Here is a 24,784-nt window from a genome sequence, read left to right on the forward strand (position 1 = left end):
ATCCCCCCTCAGTCTCTTATTTTCTGACGTCCCCGTCTTTTTAATCTCTCTTCATACGGGACCCGTTCCAAACCCCGCATCATTTTTGTTGGCCTTTTCTGAGCCTTTTCCAATGCCAAGAGATCATGAGAAAGAGTAAAAACCACTTCTTGATGTGCTTTCTGCACACCAGTCATGGTTTTATAGACCTCTAACATATCACCCTGGAGTTGTTTTTTTCCCCTCCAATCTCAAAAGTCCCACCCTTATTAATCTCTCCTCATATGGCAGCTGTTCCATGCTCCTCATGAGTTTTGTTGCCCTTCTCTGTACTTTTCCCAATGCCAAGCTATCTTTCTGAGATGGGCTGACCACATCTGTACGCTGTATTCAAGATGTGGGTGTCCCGTGGATTTATATAGCGGCAATAAGATATTTTCTATGTTATTCTTTATCCCTTTTTTAAAACGATTCCTATCATATTGGTTGGCTTTTTTGGCTGCTGCTGCACATGGAGGGGCTGTTTTCAGAGAACGCTCCGCAGCAACTGCACGATCTCGTGCTCGCGTGGTTACAGCTCATTTTAACCCCCTCGTTTTAGCTGCAGGGTTGGCTTGTTTTCCAATGTGCATTGCTTGGCATTTATCGGCATTGACTGTCATCTGCCATTTTGTGGCCCTGTCGCCCAGTTTCGTGAGATCCCTTGGTAGCTCTTGGCAGTCTGCTTTGGATGGAAGTCGCTTGAATCATTTCGTATCATCGGCCAGCTCTTCCACCTTGCCATCTGCCCCTTTCCCGGGGCATTTATGAACAGGGAGACAGCCTGGTGAAAGGGAACCTGTAGCCAGCGGGTGTTCAATCCTGTTCATTAAAGGCAAACGAACGATTGTGCTGGTCTGGTGGCTCTCTGCCTTCCCAGACGCCTGTTCCTGTCCCAGCAATCGGATTGGTCTGTGACTCCCTAAATTATACCTCGCGTAAAAACAACTTGCTTCCACAGCCAGCCATAAAACCACAAGCGTCTCAGCCCAGTATTCCAGGACGCTTGCTTCCTTTCTCGTTGTCCCATTTAATTATAACCCAAGCCGTGTGGCCTAGACGGACTAACGTGCGTGTCAGTGTGGAGAATATAGACGAGTCGCTGCCTGGGGGAAGGTTTCGCGTCTCCGGGCTCTGCTAGTGGTTTTGAGGCTGCCTGTTGAAACGCTGGCTGTTCTGCCTGTGAATGGATGTCCCCGTTGGAAGAGCTCTGCATTCCCCTGAGTGCAGGCATGAAAATCACAGAGCTCGATTAAAGATCAAAGGCTTTGTGAGTTCATCCCCGCCCCCTCGCAAGCAGGGACCCGCATGGGAAATTGGGCTCAGCTTGATTTCTAAGGGAAGAAGATGGGAAAAATGCCTGGCAAGGGAACACGACCAACTCTTTGTTTGAACTCTCGCAGGGCCCGAGACAGCCGCTAAAGCCGAGACCCCCAGGGCCAACCTGGGTCTGCCCTGAAGGACTCTTTGAACATAAGAACGGCCGTACTGGGTCAGACCAAAGGTCCATCTAGCCCAGTATCCTGTCTGCCGACAGTGGCCAGCACCAGGTGCCCCAGAGAGGGTGGACCGAAGACAATGATCAAGCGATTTGTCTCCTGCCATCTCTCTCCAGCCTCTGACAAACAGAGGCCAGGGACACCATTTTATCCCCTGGCTAATAGCCTTTTATGGACCTAACCTCCATGAAATTATCCAGCTTCTCTTTAAACTCTGTTATAGTCCTAGCCTTCACAGCCTCCTCTGGCAAGGAGTTCCACACGTTGACTACACGCTGTGTGAAGAAGAACTTTCTTTTATTAGTTTTAAACCTGCTACCCATTAATTTCATTTGGTGTCATCTAGTTCTTCTATTATGGGAACTAATAAATAACTTTTCTTTATCAGCCCTCTCCACACCACTCATGATTTTATAGACCTCTATCATATCCCTGCTCAGTCTCCTCTTTTCTAAACTGAAAAGTCCCAGTCGCTTTAACCTCTCCTCATATGGGACAGATGATTGAATGGACAGATGATTACAGCTCCTTTAGGAACCACAGATGGTAAGTAGGGATGGTAACATGTGTTTCATTAAGTAACCGTGTCACTGCTGAAAAGGTCACCATTACACATGGGTATCAGCTGGCTTCCCAGCAGTCAGCGCACATAAGGAGCCGGCTTTTCAGTCAGCTTTTCATGCATGGCAGGAGCCTGTGTGTAGGTAAACCCACGAGTCAGGCACATCAGGTAACCAGGTACTCGGTTCCACTTCCACATCCCTGCATCACTCAGGGGTGTGTGTATGTTTGCTTGCTTTCCCATGAAAGCAACTCTCGTTTCTTTGCCCTCGTTAATAAACCAGTAAGCTTCGTCTACACCAGCGTGTCTCAACCAGTGGTAGAGTCCCCTTAGGGGTGCTGGAGAGAAGTCTGGGGGTACCTCAACACAACGGAAATTTGGAGAGAACTGAAGTTTTGTTCTACGTTTTACAGCGCTCTATTATTTTCGTACTTTTTACACCCAAAAAATTCATCACCCGCCCGGCTACAATTAAGTCATTTAAACAAAAGTGTTGCAATGGTAGAAAAAAATGTTGCATGTCTAAAAACTGTAGGTACTGGGGGTACTTATAATTTTTTTGAAAAAGGGGTGTTTTATAAAAAAAAAGGTTGAGCAACACTAATCTACACAACCAACGGAGCGACAAAACTTTTGTCATTCACGGGGGCTAAAAAACACCGTGACCAACAGACCAAAGCGTTGCAGAGTCAAGGAGCGGTGTAAACAGCCGTCAGCCGTCAGGAGTGCTTGCCTGTCGACAACGCAAACCTCACATGTAGGGGGTGGAAGCTTTTTCTTGGCACTTCCTGAGTACTGCTTGACTTCTGGCGACACAGCCCGACTGCCAAACGTTGTGTGAGGCAGACAAAGCCAGAGTTTATTCCATCCAGGCAATTGAGTCTAGTCCCTGCCCTCACGGCAGGCCCAAGCATGGTCTAGATTGGGGTGGGTAATAATGTTTGATGGGAGGAGTCCCTCCAAGAATGTGGAAAGTGGTTGGGAGCTGCGCTTTTCCATGATACTAATGGGGGAGGTGTGGGGTCTGGGATGGAGGTGGGGTGCAGAAGGGAGTTTGGGGTAAGGGAGGGAGTGTGGGTGAAGGAGGCAGTTGTGACCTTGGGCACTGGACTGGGGTGCAGGGGGTTGGATTATGACCTAGGACAGGGAATCAGGGTACAGGAGGGGGTGCAGGGGTTTGGGCTGTGAGCTATGGCAGGAGGGGGCTGTGATCTGGGGCAGGGGAGTGGGGTGCCAGATCTGGGAGGGGATCTGGGTGGAGGTTTTGGTTTGTGGAGTAGAGGGCAGGAGTGGGAGGGGGCAGAGGTTTGGGGGAGGGAGGGGCTCAGGTGCAGAAGCAGGCTCTGGTCAGGAGACTTACCAGCCAGCAGCCTGTTCCTGAGTCAGTCTCCCTGCCTGCCCTGCTCCTGCAAAGGCTGCAGCCATATGCTGTGTGAATAACTACGAGCCCCAGAGGAGAGGGGATGTGGTGCTTGTTGGCCGACTGTTATTGAAACAGGCAGCTCCCATTGGCCAGTTTCTGGCCAAAGGGGATTGTGCTGGGGGCGGGAGCAGCTGCTAAAGCCTCCCCGCTCCCCTCCGGGCTCATATATTTTAAAACGAAACCGCCTGGCAGCCGCATTTCTAAGCAGTGTGTGGGAGGGGCAAGGCAAGCGGGGAGCCTGCCTGGAGGTCCCCCCAGCATCTGTGGGCCAGATCTGGTGCCTTGGTGGGCCAGATCCAGCCTATGGGACAAATTTGGCCCAGGCCTGATCTAGAGCATCCCTGACAGGTGTCTGTCCAACCTGCCCTGAAATATCTCCAGGGATGGAGATTCCACAACCCCCTAGGCAACTTATTCCAGTGTTGAACCACCCGGCGAAGCAGGAAGTTTTTCCTAATGTCCAACCTAAACCTCCCTTGTTGCAATTTCAGCCCATTGCTTCTTGTCCTGTCCTCAGAGGCCAAGGGGAACAATTTTTCTCCCTCCTCCCTGTGACACCCTTTTAGGTACCTGAAAACGGCTCTCCTGTCCCCTCTCAGTCTGCTCCTTTCCAAACGAAACAAGCCCAGTTCTTTCAGCCTCCCCTCAGAGCTCATGTTCTCGAGACCTTTCATCGTTTGTGTTGCTCTTCTCTGGCCCTTCTCCAAATCTTTCCTGAAATGCGGGGCCCAGAACTGGACACAATCCTCCAACTGGGGCCTCATCAGCGCAGAGCAGAGCGGAAGAACGACTCCTCGTGTCTGGCTCGCAACACTGCCCTGAACGCAGCTCAGAATCCGCTTTGCTTTTTTTGCCCCACCATCAGTGTTAACTCCTATCTTGCTTGTGGGCCACTCTGACCCCCAGATCCCTCTCTGCAGGGCTCCTTTCTAGCCAGCGGCTTCCCGTTCTGTGTGTGACTTGGACTGTTCTTTCCTACGTTCCTGTGTACAGTTGGTTTGGGACAGACTGGCCACTTGGCAAGAACCTAAATGTGGAGTGATTTTTGGTGTCTGTGACCTGGGATCTCTAAGCCCAGCCTGTACGGGTTGCGACATGGAGGAGGAGAGCTGGAGGGGACTGTCTTTGACTCTAGTAAGACTGTGGAAGAGATCCAGGGGGCCTCAGGCAATTGGACAGTCTGCCCGGAGGTGGGGACTGGCGTTGTGAGCGCCTCCAGTCAGCGTGACAAGCCGTTCTGTGAATTCGGGGAGTGTCCGGTGGAGCAGGGGCTGGAGATCCGGGGTGATGCTCTGAGAGTTCGGGGGTCAGAGTGGGCCTATGGGCCATGTAGGCTGGAGGGAGGGCTGGAGTGGGGCCAGAGTTATGTTGTGAACCCCACACCCCGGCACCTGGAGCAGAGAGCCAAGTCCAGGCAGCCCTGTGGGACTGGAGCTGCTGCTGTGTGTGTGTGGGGGGGGGGGAGGCAATGCAGGGCTGATTCTGACCCCCACCCCTGGACACGTTCGAACCCAGCCTGGCCTTTCCCCTCCTCCCCCGGGGCAGGACTTGATCACCCCACCTCTCTGGGTCCCCCCCGGCTGTGACCCCCAACCCTGCTCCAGATAAACCGAGCGAGTCCTGGCTCCTCTCGGAGCCCCACGTTTTGCTCCCTTCCCCCCGCCCAAAACCTCAGACGGGAGGGGCCCCTCTTCGGCGTCAGCGGCTCCCCCATCTCGACGCTGGTCTCTGCAGCCCCTCGCCCCCGCAGTGCCAGCCAGGAGCGGGCAGTCGGCAGGACCCAGCCGGGCCCGGGCTGCACATCTGGCAGCCTAGAAATCCAAGCGAGGGGCAACGCGGCACCCGCAAAGTGAGGGGGCTGGCGCTCCCCGAACGGTCGTAGCTTTATTGATCCAGGAATACATTTGCCATTATAGCGCAGGTAGACGGGGGGGGGGGGGGGATGACGCAAACCAGCTGCACCATGTTGCACACACACTCACCGGCCTGCACCGCGGGAAGGGGGCCCCTGCTCCCCAGAGCCAGGCGCTTGTCCCTTCCGCAAGGGCAGGGGGCGCTGTCTGGGGGGTGGCTCCCTGGGGCTGGGCCGGGCGCTCCCCAGGGTGCTGCGGAGTTTTGGGTGGGTTGGGAGACTCGAGGAAGGCTGGGGGGGTGGGAGGCGTGGGACGGCCCTGCAGGGAGCTGCAACTCAGCTGGGACTCGGGGCAGGAGGCAGCCTGGGCGCCGTAAGCCAGCGGCTGTTCTGGGGCCGGGCCGGCTCGCAGCCAGGCCTCGGGGAGGGTGTTTCCCCCGGTTTTGTGCCTGCCCTGAACCGTGGAGGCAGCAGCTGGGCCTGTCATCCTAGCCCCCCGCTGGGGCCGCTTGGCAGGGGCAGGGTCTCAGAGCCAGGGAGCGGAGCTCCCCAGTGCTGCCCCCAGCCTGCTTCCCCTCCAGGCTCCCAGCCAGACGGCCCCCCCCACTTCCTCTCCTACTTGGCTTGACCCTGGTCCCGCAGCTCAGCCGCCCCCACCGAGTTGGCTGCTCCCCAAAGCCCCCGGCGCCTCTCCCTGGCCTGTTGCCACTTCTCTAGGCCACCCCTTCCTTCCCACCACTAGTCTCTAGCCCTGCCCTGGTCCTGCCTAGCTGCAGCCCGCCACCCCATGCCCGGTGCACCATTCGCCACTGGCCCCATGACGCGTGGGAGCGAACGGGGTCTGAGTTGGCCCAGTGGCAGGGCTCCCCTCACGTCCCGAACCCCTGCACTCCCCCCAAGCAGGCCCGAATGGCAGGAACACGCTGCACTCGCGAGTCACACACCTCGACGCTGGGGCGGCAGGGGGGTCGTCTTGTTCCCATTTCACAGAGAGGGAAACTGAGGCAACGCGCAGGGGCTGAGACCTGCCCAAGCTCACCCCGCGGATCAGCGCCAGGGCTTCCGATGACACCTGAGAAAGGCACCGACGAAGACAGCCCCTGGCCGAGGCTGGGGGAATGGTGTTGCTCCCCTGGAGGGGGGGGCTCAGAAGCGGCCGTGTCCCCTGCTTTGTGAGATGAAAACAAGCGGGCGTGCCAAGAGACTCAGAAGGGGGCAGACAAAAGCAGAGGAAAGGAAAATGTTCCCACACGGCACACTTACGTCTGCGGAACTCCCTGCCACTGGATGTCACTGAGGCCAAAAACTTAGCATGTGCCCCTGGGGTCTTGGGCACCCCCAGGGACAGCAGGAGTGCCCAGACGGATGTGTAATGGCTAGACGGGGATTAAGGACAGATTTTCCCTCATCAGCTCCTTGGGAGATTAGGGGTAACTAAGCCCTTCCTCTGATACATTGGGGGTTACTGCTGACAGAGGGAGGGGGCTGCTCAGGCCAGGCACGGAGTAAGCCGTGCTCCTCTGGGTCAGGGACTCGGTGGCTTAGGTTCTAAGACCCCCTTCCCCGCCACTGGCTGTCGGCAAGTCAGCAGGGCCCGTAGCTGTCAAACGAGCACATCACAGACCCCAAAAGTCAGCAGGGCCCACTGTGATCATCTGGCCTTCCCTCCCCCCACCGCATGACATGGCCCCACAGTAATTCCGGGGGCCGAAGATGGTCAGTGAGGGGGAATCCGCCACAGGCCTTGGGAAACTGCCCCCCGGCCCCACCAGGTGGGCAGAGGGACACAGAGCCGGGCACCATCTGAGGGGCAGCCCGCTGGCCGTTAAAAGGGGACACGTTTCCTGGCTCTGTCGGTCAGTTTCAGCCCCCTGGCGGTGGGGCGCGAGATCTTTCTCTGCCCGACTGACGGGCCTGTTACTAAATACTGGCAGCCTGCCCTCCAGTCTCGTCCTGCCCCTCTCTCTGTGGGGCGACCCCCACGTCAGACTGGCTCTATCAGGCAGGATCTCTGACCCTCCAGTCAGCCTCCTGGCTCCTCTCCACCCCCTCTGCCAGCATCCTCCTTTGGGGCTCTCCTTGCACAGGGCTGGAGATCGGAGATGTGAATTCGGAGCCTCCGGCAGTGTCTGCTCCCCGAATTCCGAATCCCTGCTCCCCGAATCCCTCATCCCTTTCCAGGTGGGGTGGGGATCCCAGGGCTGTTTGATCCTTGGCCCCTCTCGCGCCTGCTAGGAGGGCGGCTGATTGTGCCCACCAGGAGCAGAGCGGGTACTGACAAACCACGCCCAAGGGGCTGGCATGGGGTCAGGAAGGAGACTCCAAGTATCCGACCACAGAACTGGGGGCTCTCGGAGACAGAACCGGGCAGGCGCGGTGCGAGAGCGCGGCGCCCGGACCCGCTCGCAGCCAGCGTTACACAGGGAAAGGAGCTGCCGATGGAAACCAAGGCGATGAGGGGACCAGAGGCGTGTGGGTCCGTGCCGGGCAGCACGACGCCCGCGCCCTGCCAGCGAAAGAGACACAGGAAGCGGCTGCCCAGATCTCTGCAGGGCAGTGGCCTGTGGCTTGTCCGCAGGGCCTGGCCCCTCCCTAAGCCGGAGTCTCGCTCTCACCTGCGCAGGGGGATTTCGCTCCCGGCTTTGCAAACAGTCCCGCGTGCGCAAGCAAACAGGGCCTGGGGAGGGGAAGGGCGGGAGGCAGGTAGCGCCGGGTTCCCAGCCGGGCCTGTCCGGAGGCCACGCTGTCCTTGGCCGTCTCGGAGGGCGTGGGTGCTGCCGCCTGGTGGTGCTGGGCCGGTTCTGGCGGCGGGTCTCCTCGCTGGGCGCGCTGGCTGCCTCTCCCGCAGGGCCCAGGGGGGCTGGCGACAGTCGTTGGGACGCGCCTCTGGCCAGCGGGCGTGTTCAGTCCGTGCCGCGCTGCGGAGGCCGCCCCAGCAGCCCGCAAGGCAGGGGTGGCTTAGACGCCCGGGGGCCCCGGTACGCCTGGGAGCCCCCTCACGCCGGGGTCTCCCTTGGGACCCGTCGGCCCAATTTGGCCTGGAGGCCCAGGCTTCCCTGGGATCCCTGGCTTCCCTTGTGGCCCCGCTGGTCCCACCGGCCCCGGCGCGCCCTCTGGCCCCTGAGGGCCCACGTCGCCTTTCAGGCCCACCTGTCCTTTGAGTCCTGCCAGCCCGAAGCTGCCCTTGGTGCCTTTGAGGCCTGGCAAGCCCTTCAAGCCAACAGGGCCCCTCTCGCCTTCGGGGCCGGGGATACCGGGAGGGCCTCTGGACCCCTGGGGGCCGGGAGAGCCCAGCCCCCCAGCGTCACCCTTCTCCCCCTTGCTGCCTGCGGGCCCCTTCACCCCGACGTCGCCTTTGAGTCCTCTGGGTCCTGGCAGGCCAGGTACACCTGTGGGGAAAAGAGAGCAGAGCATCGTTAACCTGTGTTACCATGGTAACAGGAAAGGATCCAGTGGGAAGCACGGAGCATCGTTAAGTTGTGTTACCCTGGTTACCGTATCCAGGTAACAGGAAAGGATGAGGTGGTGAATACAGATCATAGTTAATCCATGTTACCTTGATTACAATATTCAGGTAATGGGAAAGGTTACAGTATTCAAACAATGGGAGAAGAACAGGTGGGGAGCACAGAGTACAGTTAACCAGTGTTACCTTGGTTACAGTATCGGCAATGGGAGAAGAGGTGGGGAGTGCAGAGCATGGTTAACCAGTGTTACCGTGGTTACGGTATCCCGGCAATGGGAGAAGAGGTGAGGAGTGCAGAGCATCCTTAGCCAGTGTTACCATGGTTACGGTATCCCGGCAATGGGAGAAGAGATGGGGAGTGCAGAGCATGGTTAACCAGTGTTACCGTGGTTACGGTATCCCGGCAATGGGGGAACAGGTGAGGAGTGCAGAGCATGGTTAACCAGTGTTACCGTGGTTACGGTATCCCGGCAATGGGGGAACAGGTGAGGAGTGCAGAGCATGGTTAACCAGTGTTACCGTGGTTACGGTATCCCGGCAATGAGGGAACAGGTGAGGAGTGAAGAGCATGGTTAACCAGTGTTACCGTGGTTACGGTATCCCGGCAATGGGGGAACAGGTGAGGAGTGAAGAGCATGGTTAACCAGTGTTACCGTGGTTACGGTATCCCGGCAATGAGGGAACAGGTGAGGAGTGAAGAGCATGGTTAACCAGTGTTACCGTGGTTACGGTATCCCGGCAATGGGAGAAGAGATGGGGAGTGCAGAGCATCCTTAGCCAGTGTTACTTGGTTACTCTGTCCTGGCAGCAGGAGCCTGCGCAGGGACACCCCCCTGGCTCGCGCAGTCCCACTGGCTAGAGCTGAGCTCCCCCCGGCCCAGGCTGGTGACACAGGAAGGCAGCGAAGGGCCAAAATCCACCGGCAGGCAGCGGGCACCGAGCCGGTGGGAGACGCCTTCCACATCCTACCCGGCTGCATGCCACAGAGGGGGAAGCCCAGGCAACGAGGCCGGGGCGGGAAGTGTCCTTCTGCCCCCGCCCCCCGCCCCAGGGTTTGGAGAGCAGCTTGCAACTCTGCCAGAACTGCTGCCACGAATCACCCAGCTCCCAGGAACCGGCTGGTGTCTGAGCAACTGCCCGATCCTGCGTCCTTCCAGCTGGGGGAAGCCGTCATAGAACTGACCGGCCTCTCTTGGGGACCCAAAGCTTGGCCAATGCGCCTGCACCCTGGCCTGTAGCCCCCGCCCCCCCATCCAACAGTCCCAGCCCCCCTCCCCAGAGGTGACCAGTCGTGTCACTACACTGTCCTTCAAATCACACCTGCCCCATGACACCCGCACAACACTGGCTGGCCAAGACCGCTGTTCATAATCATCGGACTGGTACCCACCCCCGACTGTTATATCCTCTTGTTATCTCTCCTCTGAGGGGGAATTCGCCGGACCTGTTATTTTTGTGTTTCTACCACACTCAGCACAGTGGGGCCTGGCTCAGGTAGGACAACCATGAATAAATAATGCCCCCAAACTGAGCCGTGGGTTTGGGAGGAGCGAAAATGTGGCATAGGATGAGACCCAGCCAATCATGTCCTGCTCAGCAACCCTGACTCCAGCGCTCTGTTTTGCGTTAGTGAATTGCCCTGCGGAACTCACTGCCACATGACATTTCTTTCAGACCATTTCTGAAGAGGAAGACTCCTGCCCTGGCAAGGATGAACACGATGTGAAATCTCAACCACTGTGCCACGGGGCTGATCTGGATGGAATTCCCCCTCGTCTTCCCAATAACACAGGAGCGAGCAATTATATGAGAGCGCTTATGGAGGATTTTTTTTTTATTTCCCTTGGAGGCCTCTGACTTTGGTGGCTGTCAGAGACAGGAAACGCGGGCGGGCAGAGTCCTGGGCGTGGGTTGCTGTCTGTGCCGCGGCGATGCCTGCGGGGCTGCTGGCTAGCAAATGGCAGTGCCCCTGTAGGGCCTGGCTTAAGCCATCAGCTAGGGAACTCAGCCAGCGAGAGCCCAGCTCCTCCTGTTTACCCCCCTGTCCCGGCGAGATGCTGCCAGGTGCTGCGCCAGCGAGCGGCCCCGCCAGGCCCATGGATCCGTTCGCATCGCTCACTTTTTCCAGGCTAGGAGACCGGCGACAGGAGTGGTGGCCGGGAGAGCTGGGGAGGCTGGGCTGGGGCAGGTGTTCCTGTTTTCTGGGGAAGGTGGGACCAACCCCGGCCCCCCTTTGCCCTAAGCAGCACACGCTGGCGCTGTCTCTGGAGGGCACTGCCAGAATGGTATAGCTACCACATGAGGGAAACAGGCGCTGCAGAGGGATGTAGCTACCGTCGGAGGGAAACAGGCGCTGCAAGAGGGGTGTAGCTACCGCGGGAGGGAAACAGGCGCTGCCAGAAGGGTGTAGCTACTGCGGGAGGGAAACAGGCGCTGCCAGAAGGGTGTAGCTACCGCGGGAGGGAAACAGGTGCTGCCAGAAGGGTGTGGCTACCGTCGGAGGGAAACAGGCGCTGTCAGAGGGGTATAGCTACCACGGGAGGGAAACAGGCACTGCCCTGGGGTTTCTCGAGACTGTAGCTGGCGCCCTGGCCCAATGCCAGTGTGGGCAACTGTCTCCCCCTGTAGAATCCCTCCCGCAGCCGCCTCCTGCCCTCACTGCAGTGCAGGCTGTGTGGGCCAGGAGCGGCTGTGTCCCAGCCCAGGTCACACAGCACAGACCTACCCTCCTGCAACCGCTTCCCTTCACAGTCCCCACCCACACATTGTAACACACGCACACTCATCGTCACAGCCCCCCGCACACTGCACAGCCCCCTCCCCTCCATAGCCACACCCCCTCAACCCCTACCCACCCCTCACAATGCACAGCCCTCCCCCCACAGCACAGCCCCCCTTCGCTCTCGAGACCCCCTCTCCTTCATCCCCATCCCTACCCTACCCACACCCACGCCTCCCAACGTGCAGACACACATCCCAATGCACACCCCCCTTCGGCCGGCCTGGCAGCCCCAGTGCCCGGCGCAGCAGAGAGGCCGTGGGCTCAGTGGGCGTCTCGTTTCTCGGCTTGGCTGCTGTCGAATCTGCCCCGGGCTGAGCCTGCTCCCGAGCTAACCGAGGGCCTTCACTCCCAAGACAGCCGCTGGAAATTCCCTCAGGGCGGCACTGATCCCACCAAGGAATCGAGACGCACTCAATGGCCAAAGCCCTGCTCTCCCCAGGCAGGCGTCTCACCACTGCCCAACAGCATCGGTTACACCTCGGGGCAAGGCTGTGCGGGACGCATTGTGAGATGGGTGTGTTACGGTGTGTGAAGGGGCGGTAGAGGGGTTGCGGGGACGCGTTGTGACGTGGGTGTGTTACGGTGGGCGGGTGAGCGTACGTGTGTGAAGGGGCGGTTGAGGGGTCGCGGGGACGCGTTGTGACGTGGGTGTGTTACGGTGGGCGGGTGAGCGTACGTGTGTGAAGGGGCAGTAGAGGAGTCGGGGACGCGTTGTGACGTGGGTGTGTTACTGTGTGCGGGTGAGCGTACGTGTGTGAAGGGGCAGTAGAGGAGTCGGGGACACGTTGTGACGTGGGTGTGTTACGGTGTGCGGGTGAGCGTACGTGTGTGAAGGGGCGGTAGAGGGGTGGCAGGGAGTGTTGTGACGTGGGTGTGTTACGGTGTGCAGATGAGCGTACGTGTGTGAAGGGGCGGTTGAGGGGTCGCGGGGACGCGTTGTGACGTGGGTGTGTTACGGTGTGCGGGTGAGCGTACGTGTGTGAAGGGGCAGTAGAGGAGTCGGGGACGCGTTGTGACGTGGGTGTGTTACAGTGTGCGGGTGAGCGTACGTGTGTGAAGGGGCAGTAGAGGAGTCGGGGACACGTTGTGACGTGGGTGTGTTACGGTGTGCGGGTGAGCGTACGTGTGTGAAGGGGCGGTAGAGGGGTGGCAGGGAGTGTTGTGACGTGGGTGTGTTACGGTGTGCAGATGAGCGTACGTGTGTGAAGGGGCGGTTGAGGGGTCGCGGGGACGCGTTGTGACGTGGGTGTGTTACGGTGGGCGGGTGAGCATTCGTGTGTGAAGGGGCAGTAGAGGAGTCGGGGACGCGTTGTGACGTGGGTGTGTTACGGTGGGCAGGTGAATGTACGTGTGTGAAGGGGCGGTAGAGGAGTTGCGGGGACGTGTTGTGACGTGGGTGTGTTACGGTGTGCGGGTGAGCGTACGTGTGTGAAGGGGCGGTAGAGGGGTGGCAGGGAGTGTTGTGACGTGGGTGTGTTACGGTGTGCAGATGAGCGTACGTGTGTGAAGGGGCGGTTGAGGGGTCGCGGGGACGCGTTGTGACGTGGGTGTGTTACGGTGGGCGGGTGAGCGTACGTGTGTGAAGGGGCAGTAGAGGAGTCGGGGACGCGTTGTGACGTGGGTGTGTTACGGTGGGCAGGTGAGCGTACGTGTGTGAAGGGGCGGTAGAGGAGTTGCGGGGACGCGTTGTGACGTGGGTGTGTTACGGTGGGCGGGTGAGCGTACGTGTGTGAAGGGGCGGTAGAGGAGTTGCGGGGATGCGTTGTGACGTGGGTGTGTTACGGTGTGCGGGTGAGCGTACGTGTGTGAAGGGGCGGTAGAGGGGTGGCAGGGAGTGTTGTGACGTGGGTGTGTTACGGTGTGCAGATGAGCGTACGTGTGTGAAGGGGCTGTTGAGGGGTCGCGGGGACGCGTTGTGACGTGGGTGTGTTACGGTGGGCGGGTGAGCGTTCGTGTGTGAAGGGGCGGTAGAGGGGTGGCAGGGAGTGTTGTGACGTGGGTGTGTTACGGTGGGCGGTTGAGTGTACGTGTGTGAAGGGGCGGTAGAGGGGTGGCAGGGAGTGTTGTGACGTGGGTGTGTTACGGTGTGCGGATGAGCGTACGTGTGTGAAGGGGCGGTTGAGGGGTCGCGGGGACGCGTTGTGACGTGGGTGTGTTACGGTGGGCAGGTGAATGTACGTGTGTGAAGGGGCAGTAGAGGAGTCGGGGACGCGTTGTGACGTGGGTGTGTTACGGTGGGCAGGTGAATGTACGTGTGTGAAGGGGCGGTAGAGGAGTTGCGGGGACGTGTTGTGACGTGGGTGTGTTACGGTGTGCGGGTGAGCGTACGTGTGTGAAGGGGCGGTAGAGGGGTGGCAGGGAGTGTTGTGACGTGGGTGTGTTACGGTGTGCAGATGAGCGTACGTGTGTGAAGGGGCGGTTGAGGGGTCGCGGGGACGCGTTGTGACGTGGGTGTGTTACGGTGGGCGGGTGAGCGTACGTGTGTGAAGGGGCAGTAGAGGAGTCGGGGACGCGTTGTGACGTGGGTGTGTTACGGTGGGCAGGTGAATGTACGTGTGTGAAGGGGCGGTAGAGGAGTTGCGGGGACGCGTTGTGACGTGGGTGTGTTACGGTGGGCGGGTGAGCGTACGTGTGTGAAGGGGCGGTAGAGGAGTTGCGGGGACGCGTTGTGACGTGGGTGTGTTACGGTGGGCGGGTGAGCGTACGTGTGTGAAGGGGCGGTTGAGCGGCTGCGGGGACGCGTTGTGACGTGGGTGTGTTACGGTGGGCGGGTGAGTGTACGTGTGTGAAGGGGCGGTAGAGGAGTTGCGGGGACGCGTTGTGACGTGGGTGTGTTACGGTGGGCGGGTGAGCGTACGTGTGTGAAGGGGCAGTTGAGCGGCTGCGGGGACGCATTGAGACGTGGGTGTGTTACGGTGTGCGGGTGAGCGTACGTGTGTGAAGGGGCTGTTGAGGGGTTGCGGGGACGCGTTGTGACGTGGGTGTGTTACGGTGGGCGGTTGAGTGTACGTGTGTGAAGGGGCGGTAGAGGGGTGGTGGGGAGTGTTGTGACGTGGGTGTGTTACAGTGGGCGGGTGAGCGTACGTGTGTGAAGGGGATATTGACGGGTTGCGGGGACGCATTGAGACGTGGGTGTGTTACGGTGTGCGGGTAAGTGTACGTGTGTGAAGTGGCGGCAGAGGGGTCGCGGTGACGCGTTGTGACGTGGGTGTGTTACGGTGGGCAGGCGAGCGTACGTGTGTGAAGGGGCGGTTGAGGGAGCCTGGCCGCGGACACCACATAGAGGCCGGCTTTGCCGCGAGCACGGGACCTGGTGAGGTGCCCCATGTCAGGCCCAAAGACCCCCCGTCACTTCTGAAACCCCCCTCCTGACATTTCTGTGGTGGGACCAGTGACCCAGACACTGTCAACCTCCTCCCCTCCCCCTTCCTCGTCTGGAGCCAAAATCCTCCCGGGCGGACACCTCAGCTCTGCTCTCTGGGTCACATGTGTGCTGCCTCAGTTTCCCTGAAGGTTTCCCTGGTGCGCGCACACACGCTGCTTCTCCCGCCCGCGGGGCCCGGCCCTTTCACGCGGGGGGTCCTGGCTTCTCGCCCCGGACGGGGTGCACCCAGCGCGCCACTCACCTCGCAGGACGGTGACGTTGCGGAGGATCTGCCCGTGTCTCACGTCCACCCCTTTCATTTCCTCCATGACCACGGAGAGGTTGCGGATGTCGAAGTCCAGCCGGGCGCTGAGCAGGCCGAAGCGCTCCCGCAGCAGGGCCGTGGTGCCCAGCGCCAGGCTGACGCTCCTGTTCAGGTCGTACAGCTCCTCGGCGTGGGCGTGGAAGCCCAAGGTGCAGGCGAGCCGCACGTCGTCCAGGTACTTGAGCATGCTGTGCACGTGGCTGTCCGTGGCGTTGATGTTGGCGAAGATGGTGCCGATCTCGATCTCGTGGGAGGCCATGCGCCCCTCCAGGGTCTCGAAGCGCTCCGCCGTGCGGTTCTGCGCGTAGCGGGCGTGGTACTGCAGGTCGTGGGCGTTCTCCTCGTGGTCGTCCAGGGCGGAGGAGATATTGTCCAGCTGCAGCTGCAGCCCCATCACCTGCAGCACCAGGTCGTGCATGCCTTCCGCGTTCTGGCTGATGCGCTGCGAGGCCGCGCTCGTGCTGGCCTGGATGCTCTTCACCAGCTCGCCCGTCTTGGCCGAGGTGGCCCGCAGGCTCCCGAACAGCCGGGTGTAGTTCTGCCACTCGCTCACCATCTTCTGCAGCGTCAGCGTCTCCTCGTCCGTCTTCCGCTGGATGGCCTGGATCCACGCCGCGCTCTGCCCCACCGAGAAGTTCATCAGCTCCGCCGCCGCCCTGATGTCGTAGCGCTCCTGCAGCAGCCCCTTCAGGGAGCCGTCCAGGGCCGAGGTGGCCGCCTGCCAGCCCCTCACCTGGGCGAGGAAATGCCCCAGGGTCTGGTTGACCTGCCGGATGGAGAAGGAGCAGCCGTCCAGCTCGCTGGTGATCTTGCTGCCGGCCGACGCCAGCTGCTGGTAGCTCTGCGCGGTCCGGTCCAGCAAGATCTCCTGGACCGAGAGCATCTTCTGGATCTCCTCTAGCTCCCCCTGCAGCTGGGCGATCTCCTGCGCCAGCTGCCCCGTGTCGTGGCAGAAGGAGCAGTTGCCCGAGGATTTCTGACCTGAATGGGAGACACAGAGCTCTGTCACGGGGGGCGCCAAGCCACGCCAGCCAGCCGTGGCGGATGGAGACGTGCCCCTTCGGATGAGACCCCGGCGTCTGCGAGGTCCTCTCAATGCTCCGGGATTCCTAATTGTCGGGCATGGGGACTGCGGAGCCTCACGCGGGCTAACTACAGATCTCTCCAGCTGGGGAGACCCCACAATCGAGGACGGAGCTAATGCCCACTCCGACACCGACTCCTTGCACAGCCTTGGGCAAGTCACCTATTTTCCCAGTGCCTCAATTTCCCCCTGAAAAACAGGGATCGTAATACTTCCCTTGCCTTTGGAACACACTTTGCCATTGACCTAGGGTGTGTGTAACCCACACCCCTAGTGTGGTTCACTGTCCCATGCAGTGGCACTTAGACCACTTAGGGTATGTCTAGACTACAAGCCTCTGTCGCCAGAGGCATGTATATTAAACATACCGATATAGTCAATGAAGCGGGGATTTAAATATCCCCCGCTTCATTAGAATAAAAATGGCCGCCGCGCTGTGCCGGCTCAGCTGTTTGGCGGTACGAACCAGCAACCAAGACGGGGATCGGTCGGCAAGGACAGCCTTTGCCGACTGCTCCTGCCAACCTTGTTGCACGAATAAGGGAGCGGTCGGCAAAGGTTTTCCTTGCGGACCGATCACCGTCTTGACCGCCCCGCTGTGCCGACGATCAGCTGAGCCAGCACAGCGCGGCGGCCATTTTTATTCTAATGAAGCGGGGGATATTTAAATCCCCGCTTCATTGACTATGCCAGTATGTCTAATTTACATGCCCCCGGCGCCAGAGGCATGCAGTCTAGACATACCCTGACAGAGAAAGATAAGAACAAGGGAGCTCTACAGGCTAGGCTAGACGCCCATTGGCTTTATAGCGGCTCCCACACTAAGTTCCAAAGGGCCCAGGTTCAAATCTGCCTGGTGCCGGTGACATGCACTCAGTGTTATCAAGATCCACGTTTCCTACAAGAACTTGTTCAAGGGAAAGGAGGGAGAGATGTAGGTGTCTCACCCTGGACTTTCTCCTAGTACTTCCTCCTGGGGGGCTAACAGCTCATGAAAAGGTTCCTTACAGCAGCCCCCTTCCATCTGCTAGGCCAGAATGATGCTTCCACCCTTGGCCAGTAACATGCTCGCCCGTTCCCTGTGGTGCGTGCACCATGGACCCAAGCCCATCCCACTAGTGACCATGCAAACTCCTGCACCCCAAGGTCCACCCTGCTGCCCGAGGGTTTGCCGGCCAGGAGACATAACGGGGTCGGAGCTCCGTGGGGATCTGAACACTCACCAAGCTGTTGGAGGTTTTCCTGGACAGACACAATCTTCTTCTCATAGTAAGTCTGGGCCGAGTTGATGTCATCGGCGATAGAATTGACCTTCTTAAAAACTACGGGAAAGAGAGAGATGGGAACATGGGGGGTATCTGTGCTTTCAGCTCTTCCAGGTAAACCAAGGCAACACAGGTGAGTTGGTTTTAGCATTAGCAGACGTTTAGGGGCCAGATCCCAGCTGGTAGAAAATGTGACGATCCAGGGAACTCAATGGTGATAGATCACTATCTGGTGTAAATAAGTTGAACTCCACTGAAATCAACTGAAATCAACGGGGTCAAATGCCCAGGTGGCACAAACTTACACCAGCTAAGGGTCTGACCCTTAATCTTTTAAATACTTAAGAAATGGAAGAACGGGGAAGTTGACAATAAAGAAAATAAATCAGAAGGTAGGAATTGTAGAAAAATGATAAGGGATGCCAAGGGACTCATGGAGAAATGCAGGGCCAGCAGAGTTAAGAACAATAAGGAGTTTTTGAAGTATAATAGTACAGGCCATTCTTGCTGTAAGTCCAAGACACATTCCAAAAAACTTGGACTTATAGCGAAACAGACCCGCTCCTCTTTTGCAGAAGGGAAGGTTACGGTCCATGAGCTGTCCTCATCCTGGGCAGCTGCCCGGCGCCAGGGTAGATGACACGGGGCTGATGGGGAAACTGTCAGGAGAGGCTCTGGGGTTGGGTCGACGGCCCCAGCCTGACACTGGGCGTAAACACAGCCCTGATGCTGGGTGCATTCATGTCCAGCTCCAGGAACGGTGGAGAGTCTAGGGGTCCGTGATAGAGCCACGGGACAGACAACCCAGCCAGGTGGGAGATGGAGTTTGCCGAGTGTACGACGGGGATGCTAGGAGGGGAACAGGGAACCTGTCTCAACGACCCAGAAGGGCCCAGCCAGGCCTGCAGACCCGTCTCCCACCCTCAGGTCTGTGGACACGGATGGAGCGTGATGCTGGCTCTCGGTTTGCCCCGTCCCTAGGTCTGAGATGAAACAACTGGTTTGTTCTAGGCCAGCCCTCGCTGGCACCCGCATGGCCCCTCACCGCCGTCTCTGGGCGACTCACAATCCTGAATCGATTTTAGCCCCACTTCTTTGCCCCTCCCTCTGCTAGGGTGGCCAGGCCCTGGCCCTCCAGGAGCCCGAGGAACGGGTCTGGCCTCAGCTCCGGGGTACCCAGGGATGGGAAAGCCCCTTTACCCCAGGGCAGGGCGAGGCCCTCACAGGGCGGACCAAGCCCTAGCCCAGAAAGAGCCATAGATAAGTCCTCCAAGAGGCTAGAGAGGCTCTGGAGGACCCGGCCAATCAGGGGCCAGGGAGGCCTACAAAAGGAGCCTCGATGCTCAGCAGCAGGCAGTGGGGGAGGTAGAGGACGAGGCTGGTGGAGGAAGGTGCCTTCAGGGGAAGCTCTGGAGGCGTTGCCCGCACCGGGTGGGGAAAGAGACTGAGGGGAAACGGAGAGGCAGGCGTGGGGACCCCAGCCGGGTCCGGTCTCCGCGAGCAGCCTGGCCGTGGGGCAGCATTGGCGGCAGGGCACCGGGGTGTTGCCACACAACGGCATCAGCATTGGAGCTGGCTGGCGCGGCAGGATGGAACCGACAGGCCCCCGGCGCAGCGGCCGGCCGCAGAGGACTCGTGGCCTGCTCCGGTGGCCCGCCCCACCCGGGGAGGAGGAGAGAGCTCCCAGGCCACCCATGCTTAGCGCCTCAGGGCTGGGGAGAGAGCCAGGCCGGGCAGCGGCTCCTCCCATACCCAGACCTCGGCTTTTCCAGCCCTCCGGTGCCAGGGCTGCGGGGTCTGGCAGCTCGCTCTGCCCAAAATAAGACGCTGCAGAAAAGCCCAGAGGAAACCACCCCACCCAGCACTGGGTCTAACTGGCATGCAGGCCCTGCCCCAAACCAGAGCCCCCCCAGGCCCGGCCTGCTGCTTGGAGGGGCCCAGGGGGGTGGGGCCTTCACTCGGCATGGGAGACGGGAAGCCGCTCGGGGATTTCTCCAGGCGCTCGCCGGGATCTCTGCTCCTGGGCGGGCGATGCCCGGCCCTGACACTCGCCGGGTCTTGGCCCACAAGCCCTGTGCTGAGAGGGGCTGGCCCGTGGTTTTACTCGGCTGGTGCACAGGGCACGAGGGACTTGAATTCTCCTCCTGGCTCTGCAGGGCTGAAGACAGCGCGGACCCACGGCTAGCTGGAGGCAAAGGGGAGCCGCTGTGGGGACGGGGCTGTGGGGTGGGCGGAATTAGCAGTGTTTGGGCAGCGGGTGGCTGCTGGTGGTGGCCATGGGGCAGGGGGCTTTGCGGCCTGTCCAGATCCCTCCAGCAGCCTGCCCCGTTTACTCCGGAGTGACTCCCGGAGCCGATGGCACCGACACAAATTTGGCTGCATGGCCACGCTCAGAGCTTCCCAGTAGAACCCAGAGCCTACTGCTTCCACAGCCCGGGCCCCCGCTGCCTTAGCTATCAGGTAATGTTGGGTAGCAGTAGCGGGGCTATGACACACAGCAGAGCAGTGTGGATTTAATCCACCCACACGCACGCTCAACGCAAGCAGGTGAGTGGCCAGAGTGTGAGACACGGGTGGCCCAACTCTGCCACTGATCCACTGCATGGACTTGGGCAAGTCGCTTTCTGTTTCCTCCCTGGCAGAAAGCGGGTGACGGTCCCCGCCCAGCCTGTGTGTCGTGGGGACTGCAAACAGCAGTACTGCAAGCAGGCAGGAAGGCAAGGCGGCCAGGTCCCCCGGGGGGCTCACCCAGGGACGCCAGCACCGTCACGGCGACGATCAGCAAGACGCAGAAGACGTACAGCCCCTTGACGGAGGTCTGGAGTGACAGGTTCCTCTGGCACCGGCTGCAGGTGGTCTGGGTCCGGCCTGAACAGGGACAAAGGTTGGACCCTTCTGGCACCGGGAAGGGGGGTGGGCAGGCAGCGGCAGGGATGGGGGTGGGTGTGAGCTCGGAGGCAGCGAACCCGACATACACCCCCTCTGCCGGCTGCCCAGCGCCAGCAGGGGCCTCTCTAGGCAGAGGGGAGAAGCCAGGAGGTTCCCCCAAATCAACCCCTCGAATCCATCGGGGCATCTCCCTGGGTGCCCCACCGGCACGGACCCCCAAGGCGACAGAGATCCTGCGGCAACCCGCAGCGATCCATGTCTGGCGAGGCCCTATGCTTGGGGGTAGGAGCTTATGGCCCGGGAGGTAGCCGGGGGGAGACAGACACAGGGCTGCAGGCCCGCCCCCTCTGAAAGCGATGGGAAGGCTCCGGTGGCCACGGCGGGCAGGGGCCTGGATGAGTTTGCTCTGCCCCTGCCAGGCCCTGAGGAGGGCCGGGTTCGGACCGGTCCTCGGGCAGCGCAAGACGCGGCTGGACCCCGAGTTGGGGGAGGGGGGCATTTAAAGCATCTCCAGGCTTTTAAAGGCCTGGCTCTGCACTCCCCGGCAGAGCTCCCCGCCCGGCAGCGGAGCTGTGCCGAGGGCGCACAGGGCCCAAGCGGTCGGCCGCAGCCCCAGCCCTTCTGTTGGCTGAGGGGAATCAGCCTGGGCTGTCTGCTGCCGACCTCTCCCCAGCCTCGCCTCAGCCGCCTCTCCCCAAAGTGGGGAGAGATTGGGGCTCCCCGGGGCTGACTTCCCCGAAGAGAACGGGGCTGGGACGGTCCTGCAGGGCCCCAGGGCCCTGCCCCGTACGTCTCCCCTCGCCAGCGGACCCTGCTCGCCTTCCTCACACCCGCCAAGGCGAGGCCCTTCCTCGCTCCCCGCCCGGCACGTGGGCTAACGACAGGTCCCCCGGACGGCGCTCAACAGCCTGGGGGCGCGGCCGCGGATACACGAGCACCGGGAGACAGACGGACGCCGGGGAGCGCCCCAGCGGGGACCCCGGGGAACGGACAGGCCCTCCCCTCCGGCCGGGGCGCTCACCGTCCGGCCTGTATCGGAAGGACGGCATGTCGTCCTCTTCTCCCAGGAGGTCGTCTTCTGAAAGACAGGCAGAAACGTCAGCGTTTGGGGCCGTCCGCTCCCGCCCCGCGTAGCCCCTTGCGTCACAAGCAGCTCCCACGCGTAAGAAGCTACGCGGCGCCAGTCGGGGCGGCACCGTCTAGCTGGCCGTGGACGGGGCAAAGCTGGTTCCATGGTGCCCATCTCGCTCGGGTCTTTCTCCCCACACTCCTTGGAGCTCGGTCGCCCGGGTTTGCGGGTGCTTTGGAAGGGGGAAGACGGCCCAGGCAGGGGGCTCTGGAAAACGCACCCAGCTCCGGGGGTGTCTAAAGGAGCTACGCACAGTCGCAGCTGTCGTGAGATACACGCACCAGAGGGTTTTGCCAGGAACAAGCCGGGGTCCTACGGGCCTCCTTCCCGGGGCCTCCATCAAGGGTTGGCTTGTGCCTTTGGGCACGGGCATCGTGCGGAAACCCTGCCTGCCTAACCCTAACCCTTGGCCTGCGGAAACCCTGGCCAAGAACCGTCCCAGCCCCTCCCTGCCCCCGGCTTGCTCCTGGCCCCTGCAGCCTCTGAGGGGCCCATCATGACTTCCGGCCCCTCGCAGGCCTCACCGGGACTCCTGGCTGAGTTACCGACGTCCCCCGAGCCGGGGCTGAAGCCTCGCCCAGTGCGGGAGGGGTCCCTGCCAGGTGCCAAGTAACCCCTCCCGGCTCTGCTGTACGGGCCAGAGAGCAGGTCCCATCCTTCCCTGCCTCACCCCCTCCGCTGCTCCGGCGCCCAGCCCCCCGGAGCAAGGGGAGCGCCTGTTCCCTGGCGCAGGGCTGGACGCGAAGTCTCACTCAGCTCTCGTGCAGTCACCGGGAGTCACCAGCGCAGGGCGGCGAGGGGGCGGCAGGACACAGCTCAGATGAAAACAGCCAGCGGGTGCCGGAAACCGGCTTTGCCATTGGCATGAACCTGGGGCAGTTTTATCCTGCGGGCAGAGCACAGCGCGCTCCGGCAGGGCCCAGGGCCGGCCTTCGGACCGTTCCCAGCCCGTCCTGCAAGGAGCCGCCTGGTCCGTCCTACGGGGGCAGGACAGAGGCTGTCTCCGAATCCTCGAACAGGAAGGGCCCTCGAGAGGTCACCGAGTCCAGCCCCCTGCCCTCACGGCAGGACCAAGCACCACCTAGACCATCCCTGACAAGTGTCTGTCCAACCTGCTCTTACATATCTCCAGGGATGGAGACTCCATCCCCCCTCCCCCCAGCAATTTATTCCAGTGTTTCACCACCCGGACAGGTAGGAAGTTTTCTCTGATGTCCAACCTGAACCTCCCTTGCTGCGGTTTAAGCTCCTTGCTTCTTGTCCTGTCCTCAGAGGCCAAGGAGAACAATTTCCCCCCCTCCTCTCTGTGAGACATAAGAACGGCCGTACTGGGTCAGACCAAAGGTCCATCTAGCCCAGTAGCCTGTCTGCCGACAGTGGCCAGCACCAGGTGGAACGAAGACAACGATCAAGCGATTTGTCTCCTGCCATCCCTCTCCAGCCTCTGACAAACAGAGGCCAAGGACACCATTTTATCCCCTGGCTAATAGCCTTTTATGGACCTAACCTCCAGGAAATTATCTAGCTTCTCTTTAAACTCTATTATAGTCCTAGCCTTCACAGCCTCCTCTGGCAAGGAGTTCCACAGGTTGACTACACGGTGTGTGAAGAAGAACTTTCTTGTATTAGTTTTAAACCTGCTACCCATTAAGATACCCTGAAAACCACTATCCTGTCTCCTCTCAGTCTTCTCCTTTCCCAACTAAACAAGCCCAAGTCTTCCCTCAGAGCTCATGTTCTCTAGACCTGTCATCATTTGTGTCGCTCTTCTCTGGACCGTCTCCCATTTCTCCACATCTTCCCTGAAATGTGGGGCCCAGAACTGGACACGAGACTCCAACTGAGGCCTCATGTGTGCAGCCTGGTCTCAGACCCACCTCCCCTTTGCGTTACGGGCTCTCAGGGACGGTCCTTCATCTGCCCTAATTCCGCTGGGTTCTCGAGCAATGCACCCCATTCCCAGGGGAGAGGATGTGCCCTGCGCACCTCCCTAGGCCTGGGGAAACCGCTGCCGTTGCACAATTGCAAAGCCCCTGGGGGTTATCAGTGACTCCCGGGATAATGGAGCTGTTCCCAGCCTGTGGGGGAAGCACGCAGACTCCACATGTGTCTCTTTCCCAGGCATTGCTTAGGCTCAAAGGAGAGGGAATTCTGCTGGAATGACTGGCCAGTGCATGCATCCCTCACTGCCCTCTGCTGGAGGGAATCAGAACCGCCCAACTGTGTGTCAAGGACCTATACTGCCGACAGATATTGGAGAGTCTACCCTCACTCAAGGAGCAGGTGCCTGGGCTTTGGGGCAGGGACAGCAGAGTTCAGCCTCTGCACCCAGCAGCCCGGGGAACTGCAGCTTGCTGGGGGCTTGTGACAATAGGATACGCGAGGTGGAGTCTGACACAGAACCTCAGACCCAACCCCGTGGGCGTGTGGGAAAATTCTGCTCCGATTCCGCCCCCCCCACCAGGGCTCAGCGTTCTGGGGAGAGTTCCCGCACGTCTCCTGAGCAGCAGCTTAGAAACCGGGGCTGGAATCTCGTCCCATCCCAGGTCGCCTCTGGGGAAATCCCTGAGTCTTTTTCTGCTGATCACACCTCCCCGTAGGTTCCTACCCCACTCCCCCGCGGCGGATCTCTAGTGCCGGGCAAATCCGCAGATACTGGCTTTGTAGCTAGGGATCAGATGCTGACACAAGGGCTCTGCCTCCCTCCCCCAGCCTCCCAAATCCGCCTCCCTTGGTAACATCCCACACGCCGTCATGGGCAAACGCCGGCACCCTGAGAAAAGGGAAACCCCATTTCCCTCCCCCACCCCGGCGCAGAGCGGCTTGTAAATTGGCCAGTGAGACAAGGGCAGTGAAAGGCCCGACGACAGATCCGGGCTGCTCGCTGCCTCGGTAGCGTCTTTTGTTTCTCACGGTGGAGGAACAGCAGAGATCTCATCTGATTCTCATTTCCCCTGACACATGCCCCACCCAGCTCCTCCTTTGAATGGCCTAACGAGGCCCTAATGTGTCCACAAAGATTTCCGGCGCTGGAACATTCGGAAGTGGGTTTTGCCTCCCTCCCCCCGGCTTGGAGGGCGGCTGGAGCAGAGTTTTCGCTGCGGCATGTCATGAGCATGTGAGAGC

At 60.2% G+C, this 24,784-nt stretch overlaps 1 protein-coding gene across 2 annotated transcripts in view; it reads right to left on the reverse strand.

The window, feature by feature from the left end:
- Window positions 1–5,202: 5,202 nt before the first annotated feature.
- The window catches only part of SCARA3 (scavenger receptor class A member 3), a 30,349-nt gene continuing 10,767 nt past the window's right edge, over window positions 5,203–24,784 (reverse strand). The window contains exons 2-6 of one of the 2 annotated variants that reach the window (XM_075925953.2): window positions 21,551–21,604; window positions 20,389–20,508; window positions 17,599–17,697; window positions 15,229–16,272; window positions 5,203–8,743 (exon numbers count right to left, since the gene is read on the reverse strand). In XM_075925953.2, the coding sequence (XP_075782068.2) occupies window positions 8,313–8,743; window positions 15,229–16,272; window positions 17,599–17,697; window positions 20,389–20,508; window positions 21,551–21,604 (1,748 nt within the window). In that variant the 3' untranslated portion in view covers window positions 5,203–8,312. Of the gene's footprint in view, window positions 8,744–15,228; window positions 16,273–17,598; window positions 17,698–20,388; window positions 20,509–21,550; window positions 21,608–24,784 lie in introns of both variants that reach the window. The other variant, XM_075925952.2, reaches the window with a different exon arrangement.

This window comes from Pelodiscus sinensis, chromosome 3 (genome assembly GCF_052426305.1).
Source record: "Pelodiscus sinensis isolate ZL-2025 chromosome 3, ASM5242630v1, whole genome shotgun sequence".
Classification (NCBI taxonomy): domain Eukaryota; kingdom Metazoa; phylum Chordata; order Testudines; family Trionychidae; genus Pelodiscus; species Pelodiscus sinensis.